General features: G+C 46.8%; 1 protein-coding gene across 2 annotated transcripts in view; it reads left to right on the forward strand.

The window, feature by feature from the left end:
* Nucleotides 1-18,747, forward strand: part of LOC138299769 (purine nucleoside phosphorylase-like) — a 248,556-nt gene that overhangs the window by 86,081 nt on the left and 143,728 nt on the right. For both annotated transcript variants that reach the window (XM_069238310.1, XM_069238311.1), the window contains exon 4: nucleotides 15,309-15,484. In XM_069238310.1, the coding sequence (XP_069094411.1) occupies nucleotides 15,309-15,484 (176 nt within the window). The remainder of the gene's footprint in view (nucleotides 1-15,308; nucleotides 15,485-18,747) is intronic.

Raw genomic sequence — 18,747 nt, forward strand, 5'->3', positions numbered from 1 at the left:
TAGCAGAGCCTCAGTGATACAGTTTGGCACCACACAGGGAACACATAAAGGGCATACTTTATGAGCACTGGGGTCCTGACTAGCAGGATCCCAGTGACACATAGGCAAAAACAAACATACATACAGTAAAATTGGGGGTAACATGCCAGGCAAGATGGTAATTTCCTACAGGATGGAGTAACTGTAAGAGGTCCAGTAATCCCTTATTAGTGAAATGGAATCAGTGTCTAGAAGCCAGGCTGTCTAGAGGTAGCTGTAGGCAGAGCAGCCAAGGCTGAACTAGGAGACATGCAAAGCTCTTGCAATACCACTGTAGTCACACAGTACTTACACACATGAAAGACAATACTCAGTGTTACCAAAAATAAAGGTACATTATTTTAGTGACACAATGCCAAATATATCTTAGATGCTATACTCCCTTAGTAGGTAAGTATTATACACAAAATATACATTAGTAACCAAAATCAGGTAAGTAAAACAATCAGACAATAGTGCAAATAGTGAAAATCCCCATAGGTTACAATGGGACTAGGGGGAACACAAACCATATACTAAAATAGTGGAATGGGAATGTTGGTTTCCCACCTAGGCAAGAGTAGTGTGTAGAGGGGTGCTGGGAGTGTAAGAAAACACCAAAGGTAAGTAAAGTACCCCACCACAGAGCCCAGGAAAACAGGAGTCAAGTACAGCAAGTTTCCTCAGAACACACTAGAAGTCGTGATAAAGAATAATGCAAAACCCAAGCAAGACTGCAAGACACCAACAATGGATTCCTGGACCTGAAGACCTACGGAGAGAGGAGACCAAGTCCAAGAACAGCTGAAGAGTCCAGGAAGAACAGAAGCCCCTGCTAACCCGGATGAAGGTGCAAAAGTGAAACCTCCGGTTGGAAGAAAAAGTCAGAGATGAACCAAAGAAGACAGCTGTGGGTTCCTGCTTGGTGCAAGAGCTGTCCCACGTCGAGTAGATGAATGCAAGCTGGTTTTCGTCGTTGGATTCTGCCAACAATCCTTGGCTCACGCAAGAGGCACGTTTGGCAGGAAAAGGCGCTGCCTGGGCCCAGGAGGACATGGAGGTCTCTACTCAGACTGAGGAGACAGAAGGGGCTCTCAGCACTTCCAAGCCCTCAGAGCCCTCAGAAGACCAGGCAGCACACACAGAAGTCCCAGAACACGAGGACAAAGGAGTTGAAAATCGTGGTCGTCGCAGCACTACACAAAGGGATCTAATGCCGCCGGAGATCAACTCAGGGAGCTGAGTGTCGCAGAAAAGAGTGCTGGGGGCCTGGGCTAGGCTGTGCATGAAGGATTCCTTGGAGAAGCGCACAAAAGCCCTAGGAGCTGCAGAACACGTGGTGCACAGGGGTACTGTCTGGCACGGGGAGGCAAGCTCTTACCTCCACCAAATTTGGACAGTTGGACCTTTGGACAGTCAGGGTCGCTTCAGTCCACCACCTGACTTCCAGAATCCACGCTTGACGCTAGGAGAGGGGACCCAGAGTACCGGTCATCGCCGCAGAGAGGTGCCTGCTGAAGCAGGGAAGTGACTCCGTCACTCCACTGGAGATTCCTTCGGTCTTTCTGGTGCAGAATGAAGATAGACAGCCCTCGGAGTGTCCAGGACCTGGAAACTATTGCAGTTGCTGACAGACAACAGAGTTGTAGTAGCCGTCTTGGATACTTTTTTGCAACTTGTAGAGTTCCTGGAGCAGTTCTGCAGTTGAGCCGATGGCAGAAGGTGAAGCAAAGGATGCAGAGGAGTCCTGCTGGGGTCTTGCAATCTGAATCGGAGGAAACACCCAGAGGAGAGACCCTAAATAGCCCTGAGAGGGGGATTGGTCACCTAACCAGGTAAGCACCTATTAGGAGGGTCTCTGACGTCACCTGCTGGAAATGGCTGCTCAGATGCTCCCAGAGTTCCCTGAGTATCCTGAAAACAAGATGGCCGAACCCAGGGACACTCTGGAGGAGCTCTGGGCACCACCCCTGGGGTGGTGATGGACAGGGGGGTGGGCACTCGCCTTTCCTTTGTCCAGTTTTGTGCCAGAGCAGGGACTGGGGGTCCCTGAACTGGTGTAGACTGGATTATGCAGGAGGACACCATCTGTGCCCTTCAAAGCATTTCCAGAGGCTCTGGGAGGATACCCCTCCCATGCCTGTAACACCTATTTCCAAAGGGAGAGGGTGTAACACCCCTTTCCTAAAGGAAATGCTTTGTTCTGCCTTCCTGGGATTGAGCTGCTCAAGCCCCAGGAGGGCAGAAGCCTGTCTGTGATGTGACAGCAGCTGGGACTGCAGTGGAAACCTCAGTTGGCTTGTATGGCAGTACTGGGGGGCCATGGTGGAGCCCCCAGAGTACATGGGATTGTGCAGCCAATACTGGAATCAGTATTGGGGTACAATTCCCAGTTGTTAGACACCTCACATGGCCATATTCGGGGTTACCATTGTGAAGCTGCATAAATGTATTAACCTACATGTAGTGCACACTTATAATGGCATCGCCGCACTCACACAGTCTGGAAAAATAGGCCTGGACCACACATGGAGGCACCTCTGCTAGTTCAGGGGTGCCCTCACACACAGGTACTATGCACCTAACCTTCAGGGTCTGAAGGTTAGACATATAGGTGACTTATAAGTGACCTGGTGCAGTGAAAATGGCTGTGAAATAGCACTTACACTATTTCACTCAGGCTGCAGTGTCAGTCTTGAAGAAGTGTTTGTATGAGCTCCTTATGGGTGGCAAAAGAAATTCTGCAGCCCATAAGGATCTCCTAGAACCCCAATGCCCTGGGTACCTAGGTATCATATACTAGGGACTTATAAGGAGGGTCCAGTATGCCAATTTGGAGTGAAATATGGGGTCACTAGTCTTTAGTGACCAATTTAGAAACAGGAGAGCATGAGCACTGGAGTTCTGATTACCAGGACACCAGTGCCAATTAAAAAAAACTGTGCAAGTACACTGGCATGCAGGCAACAAACCATAAGCACTGGGGTCCTGACTAGCAGGATCCCAGTGACACAGTCAGAACACTGTCAAACAGGCCAAAAATGGGGGTAACCATGCTAGAAAGAGGCTACTTTCTCACAGTAACCCACCTGTCAAACTCTAAATCAGGACCTCAAGTTAGAAGATAGAATATACAATGAAGATGAGCCTGGTTTGGGTAGCTGTAGGAAGCTGGCCTGGCCTGTAGTGGGTACCAAAGGTACTTACACCTTGTGCCAGGTCCAGTTATCCCTTATTAATGTAGATGAGGTGTTTCTAGCGGCTTAGGCTGATAGAAGGTAGCTATGGCAAAGCAGCTTAGGCTGAACTAGGAGACATGCAAAGCTCCTACTATACCACTTATATCATATGCACAATATCATAAGAAAATGCAATACACAGAGTTACTAAAAATAAAGGTACTGTATTTTTATGACAATATGCCACAAGTACCTCAGTGAGTACCCTCAGTAAGAAGGTAAGTAATATACACAAGTTATATGTACACAAACCAAAATTAGGAAAGTAAGAGCTAGAAAAGTAATACAAACAATGAAGAATTACAATAGGTTGCCATAGACAAGCATAGGTATAGGGGCACAAACCATATACTTCAAAAGTGGAATGCGAACCACGAATGGACCCCAGACCTATGTGAGCTTGTAGAGGGTCCCTGGGACTGTAGGAAAACAGTGAGGGTTAGAAAAATACCCCACCGAAGACCCTGAAAAGTAGGAGTAAAGTGCACCTACTACCCCCAGAGAGCACGGAAGCCGTGACAGGGGGATTCTGCAGGAAGAACAAACACCAGCAGTGCACTGACAACGGATTTCTGGACCTGAGTACCTGTAAGACAAGGGGACCAAGTCCAGTAGTTGCAACAGTGTCCAGGGGGGGAAGGAGCCCAGGAAACCCCGGATGAAGGTGCAAGGAAGCTGCCTCCGGATGGAAGAAGCTTGGAGTTCTGCAAGAAAGAAGAGGACTAGGGACTTCTCCTTTGGAAGACAGATGTCCCATGTCGCGATGAAGCTTGCAGAGGTGTTCCCACGCAGAAATACTGCAAACAAGCCTTGCTAGCTGCAAGGGTCGTAGTAGAGGTTTTTGGGTGCTGCTGAGGACCAGGAAAGACCAGAATATCGCCTTTTGAGGGAGGAGATAGAGGGGGTGCTCAGCAACTCAGAGAGCCCTCACAGAAGCAGGCAGCACCCGCAGAAGTACCCCAACAGGCACTTAGAAGAAGAGTGAACTGGAGTCCATGCGAAGTTACAAAGAAGGGTCCCACGACGTCAGAGGCCAACTCAGAGGGTTGTGCACTGCAGGACGGAGTGCTGGGGACCCAGGCTAGGCTGTGCATGAAGGAAATCCTAGAAGAGTGCACAGGAGCCGGAGCAGCTTCAAATCGCGCAGTACACAGCTTTGCAGTCTGGCGTGGGGAGGCAAGGACTTACCTCCACCAAACCTGGACTGAAGAGTCACTGGACTGTGTTCCAGGGACCACACTCGTCAGGATGAGAGGGGACCCAGAGGACCGGTGATGCAGTCTTTTGGTGCCTGCGTTAGCAGGGGGAAGATTCCGTCGACCCACAGGAGATTTCTTTGGAGCTTCTGGTGCAGGGTGAAGGCAGGCTACCCCCAGAGCATGCACCACCTGGAAACAGTCGAGAAAGCCGGCAGGATTAGGCGCTACAATGTTGCTGGTAGTCGTCTTGCTAATTTGTTGCAGTTTTGTAGGCGTCTTGGAGCAGTCATCATTCGATCCTTTGGTAGAAGGTGAAGAGGGAGATGCAGAGGAACTCTGGTGAGCTCTTTCATTCGTTATCTGAAGAATTCCCCAAAGCAGAGACCCTAAATAGCCAGAAAAGGAGGTTTGGCTACCAAGGAAGGAGGAGTGGCTACCAAGAGATGTAAGAGCCTATCAGAAGGTGCCTCTGACCTCACCTGCTGGCACTGGCCACTCAGAGCAGTCCAGTGTGCCCCCAACACCTCTGTTTCCAAGATGGCAGAGGTCTGGGACACACTGGAGGAGCTCTGGGCACTCCCCTTTCCTTTGTCCAGTTTCGCGCCAGAGCAGTGCTGGGGGATCCCTGAGCCTTGTAAACTGGCTTATGCAGAGATGGGCACCATCTGTGCCCATCAAAGCATTTCCAGAAGCTGTGGGAGGCTACTCCTCCCCAGCCCTTCACTCCTATTTCCAAAGGGAGAGGGTGTAACACCCTCTCTCAGAGGAAATCCTTAATTCTGCCTTCCTGGGCCAGGGCTGCCTGGACCCCAGGAGGGCAGAAACCTGTCTGAGGGGTTGGCAGCAGCAGCAGCTGCAGTTGAGACCCCGGAAAGGCAGTTTGGCAGTACCCGGGTTCTGTGCTAGAAATGCTGCAGCCCATAGGGATCTCCTGGAACCCCAATACCCTGGGTACCTAGGTACCATATACTAGGGAATTATATGGGTGTACCAGTATGCCAATGTGAATTGGTAAATTTAGTCACTAGCCTGTTAGTGACAAATTTGGAAAGCAGAGAGAGCATAACCACTGAGGTTCTGGTTAGAAGAGCCTCAGTGAGACAGTTGGGCATCACGCAGGGAACACATACAGGGCACATACTTATGAGCACACAGACTAAAAAAACATAGATACAGTGAAATATGGGGGTAACATGGCAGGCAAGATGGCACTTTCCTACAGTATCCATCCCGCGAATCCATCAGTTGACCCCAAAACCCTCCCTAAGTCTTGATCTACAGCAACCACTGGATATTATTGTCACTTTATGCTTTTTGGTGATATTTTTGCTTAAAACATAAAAAAATGCATTTCTCCTTTTTCCCTGATTGGAATTGTGTCATTTTTGGTGTAATTTTGTTTATCAAATTTTACTCAACTTTTCTAAACCGGTTGTTTGTTGTTTTGCACTTCAACTATATTACTTATTTTGTACTGCATAAATAGTTTTCACATTGCCTTAAATTAAGCATGTCTGTTCTTTGCCATGGCTACAAGGGGGTTGAGCTGAGGTTACTTTAGTGACTTTGAGGGTTCACCCTGTCAAATGTTGTGATTATTCCCAGAGGTGGGCAGTCACCTACCCCAATAATAACCCAATTTGATACAGTCACAGAACTCCTCGGAGACTTGTAAAATCTTTATAATGTACATCAGATGGTGCTGTTAGGGCATTCTGCTGTGAGATGAACAATGATACGTCAGCAAAGGTGTATGTGGCATGTTTTGACACAACTGTAAATACATTTTCTGAGAAGGGTAAAGCTTAGGTGCTATGTTTGCATTTAACGACTTTTATATTTTTGACACTACCTTAACCTGTAATAATAAAAATAATAATGAATCCAGGTAGGAAACTTAAAACATTATTAGGAAAAGTTCTATTTTATGGAGAGCCTCCAGTCATTTGTATCCGTGGTAATAAGATTTATTGAGATTCAATACATTCTTAGTAGATCAGAGTTTCGAACAAGCTAGCCAACACGTGTTTCACCCCCTAGTCGGTGCACAGGCCTGGGGCTTTTTCAAGGCAAGGGGTTGGTATTTATTTTTGAAAAAATAGTATAAGTAGACAATAGCTGCAGTGTGACTGATAGTAGTTGAAGAAAGAAGTAAAATGTCCCGGGGGGGTTGAAAATGAGATTCGTAAGGTATTGTTCTTTTAAGTAGTTTGTAAAGACAGAAAACGTTGTTGCATGATTGGAGGGCCACCTGGATGTTTTACCGGCTTGACCAGTATTTTACTATTTAGCCCAATAAAAAAAAAGGAAATGACCTATATCTGGCATTTTCCCCCCTTACCACTACATAGTTAAAAGCAGCAAATGCAAGACAAAAACACTTTAAAATCTGTTCTAGAGCTGTCAAACGAATTGATAATTAAGTTAAACAAATACAGAAAAGTCAAATTAGAAATAAATACAGAAGATTTGTCATAAATTTCTATTTAAGTCTGACAACCCAGCACTTACTGACTAAAATATGAACAAATGACCATTATTTTCCTCTGGGAAAGGTGGTGACCCTGTGCAGCAACTATCCTCTTGTTTCAAGACAATAGTTGCTAGGATTCCTATGAAAATGTTGTTTTGCCTTTAATGGAGTGGACGTCTTTGCGCTCCAATATTTTAAAAGCACAGTGTTCTTGGCAAAGCCTTGGGTTAATTATAGATTGTGGATTATGGCCCTGTGGTCACTGTGGTGGGATGGAGATGGGTGTGGATTATTGGTTAAAATGTGGGCTTACATAGACAATGACACACTTCCACTTCATCTAATGGTGTCCATGCTATGTGCAGCCTGAAGGTTTCCAGGTCTGCAAGGCCTGTTCTGTTTTGGCGCCTGAGAGCAACAATCCTTTGCGATACAATAGGTCTCGCACTTACTTGAGTTGGTGTTGTAAATGCATAACTGGACTTTTTTTGCCACATTAATTGGTCAACCCTGGTGCATAATTTGGTCCTTTCTGCCACATAATTCCAGGGGCCCTGAAAATGACTAAAGGGCAAGAAGGCCTACTGGAATATTTATTTAAACAAGGCCCTTAAATCATACACTATTCCCAGGTGCAAAACATATTTGATTGGCGGTTGGTACAGGTGACATTGCCAGCGGGGCAATGAATAACTAATTGTTCTTCAAGAATGTGTGCTTACTGGATCGCTTTCCCTTTACTGCAGTCTCAAGAGTTGAACAAAACACCTATGATTTTTGCACACTCTTGAGGAGAGCCATCTCACATGATATTACTGATCCTCAGTCAGTCTTGAACTGAAATATTAGTTATAAAATATTGATCATTGTACAATGTAGTCAACTGTAAGCTCCCCTCAAGGTTAGTTTTATAAATACATGCACACACAGTTCAGGTTTCACAGACTCAAACGTGTGTTATTTATCTACTCAGGTTTCTGCTTTGTATTTGCAGCTTGTATCACATTATAAAAATAAAACTACAAGTCCCAGAATGCAAAGCAGAAACAAATGAAATGAGCAAATCATGCATCAAACTAGGGAGCTGGACCACTCTTCTAATACTACTCCAAGGGCTGGTTTCCAGCTTGTGTCACATTACAAAAATAAAACTACAAACCCCAGAATGCAAAGCATAAACTAAACATAAACTAAATGACCGAATCACATTTTGAGCTAGGCAGCTGAACAACTCAACGGATACTACTCTAAAGGGTGGCTTCTACCTCTATATTATTACAGTTTGAAGGCACTCTTGAATAGTAGTGTATCACAGTAAAAACACAGTAAAGCCAGGATTTCAGCACCTTACCTGACTGTTTTTATCACGAACTGCAGCTACAGCTCATGAGCTGTCGTTGGCTGCCTTCTCAGGTTTTGGAAGCGGTCACATTGCACAAATTTCAAAGGCATTTATTAAGGAGTTTAGTAATGTTGTAATATTGCCCTTAAACCAATAACTCATTATTCCTGGAGGCCCCAAAAACACAAAAATCTTCAAAGCAGAAAATAGCTGTAAAACACTACGCAGTAACACGGCTGCTGCATATAAATGTTAAAGCACTAAATACTAAGGCAACATAATTTTAAAGCTATATCTGGCTATATGTGTGTAGGAAAGTACCCTCTTTTTGGCATGTTACCCCCAAATTATGCCTGATATCAGTGTGTTTGACTGTGTTCACTGGGATCCTGCTAACCAGTGATTATGCTCTCTCTCCTCTAAATTGGGTCACTGCATACTGGTAAACCAGTATTTCACCCAAAATTGGCATACTGGCCCCCCTTATAAGTCCCTAGTATATGGTACCTAGGTACTCAGGGCACTCAGGTTGTGTGAAATGGTGCATGCACCCTTTCACTGCCATTTAAACTGCACCAGGTCACTTATAACTCACCCTTATTGCAGGCCCTCCAGCCCTGAAGGCAGGGTGCAGACTACCTGTGTGTGAAGGCACCCCTGCACGAGCAGAGGTGCCTCCATGACCTCTAGGTGCATTTCCCCAGACTTCGTGAGTGTGGGGACGCCATTTTACGCGTGCACTGGACATAGGTCACCACCTATGTACAGCTTCACAATGGTAACTCTAAATATATGGCCATGTTTGGTATCAAACATGTTGGAATCATATCCCAAGGCTTTTGCAAGCGTTGGTTGTATGATTCCATGCACTCTGGGGGCTCCTTAGAGGACCGTCAGTACTGCCATTACAGCCTTCTGAGGTTTTCCAGGCAGCTCTAGCTGCTGCCACCTCACATACAGGTTTCTGCCCTCCTGGTGCTCAAGCAGCTTGAGCCCAGGAAGGCAGAACAAAGGATTTCCTTTGGGAGAGGGGTGTTACACCCTCTCCCTTTGGAAATAGGTGTTACAGGCATGGGAGGGGTAGCGTCCCAGAGCCTCTGGAAATCCATTGAAGAGCACAGTTGGTTCCCTCCTTACATAATCCACGAAACTGGACAAAGGAAAGGAGAGTGACCACTCCCCTGTCCATCACCACCTCAGGGGTGGTGCTCAAAGCTCCTCCAGACGGTCCCTGGGTTTTGCAATCATGGATTCCAAGTTGGCAGGGAACTCTGGGAGCATCTTAGTGGCCAGTGCCAGCAGGTGACATCAGAGCCCTCCCCTGATAGGTGCTTACCTATGTAGCTGACCAATCCCCATTTCAGGGCTATTTAGGGTCTCCCTCTTGGGTGGTTCTTCAGATTCAGATTGCAAGACTCCAGCAGGAATCCTCTGCATCCTTTACTTCAACTCCTTACTGAAGAAACTGCATCTGGACCCACCAGGAACTCTACAAACTGCAAGAAAGAGGCAAAGACGATTTCTGCAACATTGTTTCTTCAGCTCCTGCCTGCAACTGCAACTGTTTCCAGTTTGTGCATCCTCAGAGGACTGCCTGTGTTCAGCCTGCACCAGAAGAACGAACGAATCTCCCTTGAAGTGAAGGACTCACTTCCCTGTTTCAGCAGGTACCCCTCTGCAGCGACGACCAGTGCGTGGGTCCCCTCTCCTGAAGAAGTGCTTGGATCCAGCAACACAGGTAGTGGACTGAAGTGGTCCCAAGGGTCCTGACGTCCCACTGTCCAACTTTGGTTAAGGTAAGCGCTTGCCTCCCCACGCAAGACAGTACCCTCGTACACCGTGTTTTTTGCAGTTCCCAAGGCTTGTTGGCATCCTTCCACGAAGTTCTTCGTGCACCGTGCAGCTCCAGCACCCAGCACTCTATCCTGCGACACACAGCTTTCTGAGCGGTTCTTCGGTGGTGTGGGGTTTCTTAGTGTAGTGCTGCATGGGCCTCCTTTTGCACCTACTTTGTCCCTGTGCTATGGGCCTCCTGTGCACGCTGCCCAGGCTTCTGAGGGCTCTCTGAGTTGCTGAGAACCCCATCTGACTCCAACTCTTGAGTCCACCAGGTCCCTCCTGGTCCCAGGCAGCGCTATTTTCTGCTAACTGTGTGCTTTGCGTGTGCCAATGCTTGTTGGAGGAATCCAGCGACGCAGACCTGACTGCCTTCATCCATCCGGCGTGGGGCATTTTCTGCAGCAACCAGGACCCCGCATCTGTCTTCTTGGTGCAATACTGACTGTTGTTCCTCACCAGTGGTTCCTCTTTTGCACCTTCATCTGGGTTAGCAGGGGCTCCTGTACTCCCTGGACTCTTCAGTGCTTCTTGGACTTGGTCCCCTTCTTCCATAGGTCTTCAGGTCCAGGAATCCATCACTGGTATCTAGAAGTCTCTTCTGGTTATTGCATAATCTTCTTTGTCATGTTCTTGTGTGTTCTAGGAAAGTCACTGTTATTTACTCCTGCTTTCATGGGCTCTGGGGTGGGTTCAATTACTTACCTTTGTTTTTTTTTAAACTCCCAGCACCCCTCTACACACTACACTTGCCTAGATGTGAAACCGACTTTCGCATTACACTTTCTTAATGTATGGTTAGTATTCCCCCAGGCCCATTTCTAACTATTGTGATTTTCACTATTTGCACTGTTGTCTAACTGTTTTTTATAGCTAATTCTGCATCCTAGTGTACATCATTTGTGTATTACTTACCTCCTAAGGGAGTATAATTTCTATGGTATTTTTGGCATTTGTATCACCAAAATAAAGTACCTTTATTTTTGTAATACTGAGTATTTCCTTTCATGTTTGTGAGTACTCTGTGACTACAGTGGTATTGCATGTGCTTTGCATGTCTCCTAGTTAGACCTTGGCTGCTCATCCACACTACCCCTAGAGAGCCTGGCTTCTAGGCACTGTCTACATTTCACTAATCGGGGATAACTGGACCTGGTATAAGGTGTACCTTAGGTACACATTGCAAACCAGGCCAGCCTCTTACATTGGTGGTGCAGCGGTGGGATGAGTACTTGCAATTACCTTATCACTCTCTCACCAGTGCTTTCCACAGGAATTAATACTCTGTACCTAGAGCTATACACATACACCTAGTTACAGGGTTCTAGTCTCTTACCTTTCCTTTCCAAGAGACTAGAAGTTAGGTAGGTGAGGTTTTTCCTTACACTACACTAACACTCACATTACATGATGTCTGCTGATGGGCCTATCTCTGAGGTCATGGGTACTCCCTATGAGGGCATGACCTTCAAAGAACTGAAAGGACTCTTCTGAGTCTCCTTCTTCAGGATGACAAGGAACAATCTGGTATTCAGGAGGAGGAAGAGGAAGATACTACAACCTTAGAGTCAGGGAATCATCCTGTAGATTCAGGGGAGGGCTGTGGCAGCAACAGCTAGCCCTAGATAGGGAGGCCTTGGCTGCGGAAAGGAAAAGGCAGAGGTTGGATTCGTTCCCCATGGTGGCAGCAGCAGTTTCAGGAGTTATGGAGTTAGGTATGACAACATTGACTCTAGAAACTTGCATTAAATTGTTCCCCCATACACAGTGGGGGATGATATCTACAAGTGGTTTGCTGAACTTGAGAGGGCCTGCAAAGTTCAGAGGGTCCCTCCAAGGCAGTGGGCTACTATTCTGTGGTTGTCCTTTTCTAACAAGGGGAAGGATAGACTTCTCACTGTCATAGAAGAAGACTCGGACAACTACAGTATTTTTAAAAACTACACTCTTGGATGGATTTGGCTTAACCACTGAACAATATAGAATTAAGTTCAGAGAAACCAGAAAAGAGTCCTCACAAGATTGGATAGACTTTGTGGAATGTTCTGTGAAGGCTTTAGAAAGTTGGTTACATGGCAGCAAAGTGTCTGACTATGAGGGCTTATGTAATCTAATTGTGAGAGAGCATATTTTGAATAACTGTGTGTCTGATTTGTTACACCAATACTTGGTAGACTCAGATATGACCTCTCCCCAAGAATTGGGAAAGAAGGCAGACAAATGGGTCAGAACAAGAGTGAGCAGGAAAGCTCATACAGGGGGTGACAAAGACAATAAGAAGGATGGTACGTCTAGTGACAAAGGTGGGGACAAAGATAAAAACAATGAGTCTTCATCAGGCCCATAAAACTCCTCGGGGGTCATCTAAATATTCTTCTAACCATCAGAATAAAAATCCTTGATGTCATATGTGTAAGAACAAAGGCCATTGGCAAGTGACAGTACTTGTCTAAAGAAAAAACACCAAAGCTTCCACCACCACAACCCCCACTACTTCCACTAGTGCCCCTCGTAATAACAGTGGTGGTGGGAAAAATAATACTACAAATAACCGGTCCAAAGGTGTTGCAGGGCTCACTCTGGGTAATGTAGTGAGGGTTGGTTTAGTTAGGGAAACCACTGAGGCTGTTTTAGTCTCTGATGGTGGCATTGACCTTGCCACCCTTATTGGTTGTCCCATTAATATGGATAAATACAATTAACAACCCCTAATAAATGGTGTTCAGGTTGAGGCCTACAGGGACACAGGAGCCAGTATCACAATGGTGACTAAAAAACTGGTCATCAGTGACTGACGCCCATGATAACACTGTTAGACACCCCATAGCTATTGTTTATGTCAACTGGGAGGGGGGGTTTACTGGTCCAAAGAAAGTTCTGGTATCCACAGACCTACCTGTAGAGTGTCTACAAGGCAATGACTTGGAGACTTCAGCTTGGGCTGAGTGGATTTGGAGGCTCATGCAGCAATGCTGGGCATTCCTGGGCATGTATTTGCTTTGACAAGAGCTCAGGCCAAAAAGCCAAGAGGACAGGGAAACTTGGATCCTGGAACAAATGACCAAAAGCTTCCCAAAAGCAGGGGTAGAAAGGGTAAAAAGTTATCCACTATCCCTTCCTCCACTGAAGATTCCCTTTTTGAGGAGGAGAAGTCTACTCCCTGTGCAGAACTTACACCAGAGGAGCTTCAGGCTGACACAGCTGAACTCTTGGGTGCAGGGGGGCCTGCCAGGGAGGAGTTAAGTGTGGCTAAGCAAACATGTCCCACACTTGAGGGTTTAAGATAGTAAACTGTCAAACAAGAGGCAGTGGATGCCAGTGACACTCACAAAGTGTACTGGGAAAATAATCTCCTATACACAGAGGCAAGGGACCCAAAACCTGGTACCACCAGGAGACTGGTCATTCCCTTGCAGTATAGGGAGTTTCTTTTGACCTTAGCACATGACATTCCCCTTGCTGGACATCTGGGGCAAAGCAAGACCTGGGATAGACTTGTCCCTCACTTTCACTGGCCTCACATGTCAGAAGACCCAAAAGAGTTTTGTCTCTCTTGGGTCACTTGCCAAGCCAGTGATAAGACTGGTGTCACCCCAAAAGCCCCCTTGATCCCACTGTCAGTCGTTGGGTTGCCCTTTGAAAGGGTAATGGTTGACATTGTTGACCCCCTTGACCCTCCTCTGGCTTCTGGCAATAGGGTCATTTTAGTGGTAGTGGGCCATGCCACTAGATATGCAGAAGCAATACCTCTGAGGACCACTACGGCTCCTGCAGTAGCAAAGGCCCTCCTGGGAATATTTTCTAGGGTGGGCTTTCCAAAGGAGGTGGTGTCAGACAGAGGTAGTACCTTCATGTTTGCATACCTTAAAGCAATGTGGAAAGAGTGTGGTGTAACTTACAAGTTCACTACACCTTATCATCCCCAGACAAATAGGTTGGTTGAGAGTTTTAATAAAACTCTCAAATGTATGGTTATGGGACTCTCTGAAAAGCTCAGAAGGAGATAGGATTTCCTGTTACCATGCATCCTTTTTTACCTACAGGGTAGTACCCCAGACGGGAGTGGGCTATAGTCCTTTTGAACTCCTTTTTGGTCACCCTGTTAGGGATCCATTAGCTCTTGTGAATGAGGTGTGGCAGCAACCCTTAAAGCCCCCTAAACAAGATATAGTGGACTATGTGCTTGGCTTAAGATCTAGAATGGCTGAGTACATGAGAAAAGCCACTAAAAACCTTCAGGCAAGCCAGGAGTTACAGAAACAATGGCATGACCAGAAGGCTGTCCTGGCTGTGTACCAACCGGGACAGAAGGTGTGGATACTGGAGCCTGTGGCACCCAGGACACTCCAGGACAAATGGAGTAGACCACACATAATAATTTCAAGGACTACAGAGCATGAAATGGTTACAAAGCTCAAATAAACAAAGCACTAGGGCTAACATTTTGGAAATCCCCCACGCCAGGTAGTCTACCTGAGGTCCAGCACAATACCTCCAACTTCAAGACCTCCACCTCTCCACCAACAAATCCGCAAGCAATTATCTGAGTCCTTTGAACCAGATTTAAAAATAAAAATAATAGATGTAACCCTTAAACAGTTGTTTACATCATATTTTTCTTGATGTTGCAGTATTTCACCGCAACTTCATAAAATCACTGAAAAAATACAAATGGAATCACTTCTCTCTTGAATGAGGAGGTTCAAAAGCCACCTAACTCTTTCAACAACACTTCTTTGATTTGGTAATGCAATAGAGCAAATGTTTAGCATAGTTTCTTAACAACTCCAAGCTTCACTTAGGCTCCAGGCTTGGGTATTTTTTGTAAACATGAATTAGAATTCATTTCCCCAATCACCTAAGAAATGTGAATTCAGTCTAGAAAGTCTCCTGTTTAATTTATTAGCCCTTCACAGCTGACTTTTAAGGGACATTACTTAATTGCTTTTCACTCCATTCTTGGTTCTAGAATCATTATGGCACATTCTCTTATCACCTCTGACACCTTGTACCTCTACTGCTAATTCTGTAGCTTCTTCAGTCATGTTTAATTCAGCTGTACACTTTGAGTTCCTCAGGCACGTCTAACCCTGTGGTACAATTTGCAGCCTAAGTCCTGTTGAGCTCAGAAACACATTTTCTAATCTACTCAGTTATGTTGTTGCTCTTACCCACACTTGCTTGTCTCTGCTTCTTCTTAGGTGACTTTCCCAGTCAGGGTGTTCCACCTGATTGGTGTGCAAACACTGATTGTGACCAATGCAGCAGGAGGCCTAAATGAGGACTACAGAGTGGGTCATATGATGGTGATCAAGGACCATATCAACCTGCTGGGCTTTGCTGGGCAAAGCCCGCTGCTGGGCCCCAATGAGGATCGGTGAGAATAACTTCAATATCAGACAGTCTACTTTCTATTTTCTCAGTCCTGTTTTTTTTGCCTTTCAATGTCCTTCCTCTTTCTGTGTTACTTTCTTCCCACCCTTTCGCTTTACCACTGTTTGTGAGAAAAGGCATCTTTTGTAATGGTTAGCCACCACTTTTTGCCTGGTATTTGATGTGGTCTCAAACTTGATAGTGACCAGGGCCTATGTGCCCTGTTTACTACACACTGCATGCAATATAGGTAAGTCTCCCCTCTGGGAGGCCTTCTAGCCCTAAAGCAGGGTGTGTAGGAGGCTGGCCTGGCTTGTAGTGGGTACCAGAGGTACTTACACCTTGTGCCAGGTCCAGTTATCCCTTATTAGTGTAGAAGAGGTGTTTCTAGCAGCTTAGACTGATAGAAGGTAGCTATGGCAAAGCAGCTTAGGCTGAACTAGGAGACATGTAAAGCTCCTACTATACCACTGGTGTCATATGCACAATATCATAAGAAAACACAATACACAGATATACTAAAAATAAAGGTACTTTATGTTCGATGGCATCTGTCGCTGTAGATACGCATGTTTTGCAATAGCTCGCCATCTGGTGTTGGGCCGGAGTGTTACAAGTTGTTTTTCTTCGAAGAAGTCTTTCGAGTCACGGGACCGAGTGACTCCTCCTTTTGTCTCCATTGCGCATGGGCGTCGACTCCATCTTCGATTGTTTTTTTTCCGCCATCGGGTTCGGACGTGTTCCTGTCGCTCCGAGTTTCGGAACGGAAAATTAGCTAATTTCTGAAGATTTTCGTCGGTATTGTTGCGTTCGGGATCGGCGTACTTAAATTCCACACCGCATCGAAGATCGAAGAGCTCCGGTGCCCTTCGGGGTAGTTTTTCGATCCCCCGTCGGGGCCTGGTCGGCCCGACCGCGTGCTGAAGAACGCCGATGGAACGGACCCCGTTCCGTTTCTGCCCCAAATGCCACAATAAATACCCCTATACAGACCAACACTTGGTCTGTAACCTGTGCCTGTCACCTGAGCACAGTGAAGACACCTGTGAGGCCTGTCGTGCGTTCCGGTCCCGAAAGACACTCCGAGACCGTCGAGCCAGAAGACTTCAGATGGCGTCCGCGCTGACAGCCCACCGAGAGTTCGAGGAGCAGAAAGAGGAAGGTACCTTCTCGATCCAAGAATCGGACTCCGAAGGATTCGACGATACACAAACCGTGAGTAAGACGTCGAAAACCACACAGAGAAAGATTTGCAAGGCCCAGGGGACGCCACTGCCATCCGGCCATGGCTCCACCCATAAATTCGGTGACCGACCGTCGGCACCGAAAAAGGCCCAAACAGTGCCGAGGTCGTCCGACTCCGGTCGAGACACCGGCACGCAGCCTTCTCGGGACCGAGAAAGTGCTGGAGACAAGCCTCGACACCGAGATGCCGGTGTGGACACGGCTCGACGCCGAGACAGCGGCACCGAAGAAGATCGACGCCGAGAGGTTTCGGCCCCGAAAAAGAAAAAAGTCACCTCGGAGCCGAAAAAACACGCAGACAGGGTTTCGATGCCGAAACAAACTGCAAGCGACCCAGCTTCAGGCTCTTATACAGAAGAGCACTCGCTAACCTCCCAAATGCAAAAGCATAGGTTTGAGGAAGAGCTACAAGCAACTGATGTGGACCATACGCAAAAGCGTATCTTCATACAGCAGGGGACAGGAAAAATAAGCACCCTTCCCCCCATTAGGAGAAAGAGAAGGTTGGAGTTCCAGACTGAACAGACACCACAACCAAAAGTGGTGAAAAGAGTTACCCCACCACCCTCTCCTCCGCCCGTGATTAACGTCTCACCAGCACGAACTCCATCACACTCCCCACCTCACACCACCATAAGCCAGGGTGACCAAGATCAAGACGCATGGGACCTATTCGACGCCCCAGTGTCAGATAACAGTCCGGAGGCATACCCTACGAAGCCATCTCCACCAGAAGACAGCACCGCGTATTCTCAAGTGGTGGCTAGAGCAGCACAATTTCACAACGTAAGCCTCCACTCAGAACAGGTCGAGGATGATTTTTTATTCAACACACTCTCCTCCACCCACAGCTCATACCAAAGCCTGCCTATGCTCCCTGGTATGCTCCGGCACGCGAAAGAAATCTTTAAGGAGCCGGTCAAAAGTAGGGCAATCACACCAAGGGTGGAAAAAAAGTATAAGGCGCCTCCTACAGACCCGGTTTTCATCACTACACAGCTGCCACCAGACTCTGTCGTTGTAGGAGCAGCTAGGAAAAGGGCCAACTCTCACACATCTGGAGATGCACCACCCCCAGATAAAGAAAGCCGCAAGTTCGATGCAGCTGGTAAAAGAGTCGCAGCACAAGCTGCAAACCAGTGGCGCATCGCGAACTCCCAGGCACTACTTGCGCGCTATGACAGAGCCCACTGGGACGAGATGCAACATCTCATTGAACATCTGCCCAAGGACTTACAAAATAGGGCAAAACAAGTGGTTGAGGAGGGACAGACCATTTCCAACAACCAGATCCGCTCCTCCATGGACGCTGCAGATACAGCTGCACGGACAATTAATACATCTGTAACTATCAGAAGGCATGCATGGCTCCGAACGTCTGGATTTAAACCAGAGATTCAACAAGCAGTTCTCAATATGCCTTTTAATGAAAAAGAACTGTTCGGTCCAGAAGTGGACACAGCGATTGAGAAACTCAAAAAAGATACGGACACTGCCAAAGCCATGGGCGCACTCTACTCCCCGCAGAGCAGAGGGAATTACAGCACATTCCGTAAAACGCCCTTTCGAGGGGGGTTTCGGGGTCAGAGCACACAAGCCAGCACCTCACAAGCAACACCGTCCAGTTACCAGGGACAGTATAGAGGAGGTTTTCGGGGACAATATAGAGGAGGGCAATTCCCTAGAAATAGAGGAAGATTTCAGAGCCCCAAAACCCCTACTACTAAACAGTGACCCACATGTCACTCACCCCCTCCACACAACACCAGTGGGGGGAAGAATAAGTCATTATTACAAAGCATGGGAGGAAATCACTACAGACACTTGGGTTCTAGCAATTATCCAACATGGTTATTGCATAGAATTTCTACAATTCCCTCCAAACATACCACCAAAAGCACAAAATTTGACAACACACCATTCCAATCTCCTGGAGATAGAAGTGCAGGCACTATTGCAAAAGAATGCAATCGAATTAGTGCCAAACACACAAATAAACACAGGAGTTTACTCACTGTACTT

This window comes from Pleurodeles waltl, chromosome 6, assembly GCF_031143425.1.
Source record: "Pleurodeles waltl isolate 20211129_DDA chromosome 6, aPleWal1.hap1.20221129, whole genome shotgun sequence".
Lineage (NCBI taxonomy): Eukaryota > Metazoa > Chordata > Amphibia > Caudata > Salamandridae > Pleurodeles > Pleurodeles waltl.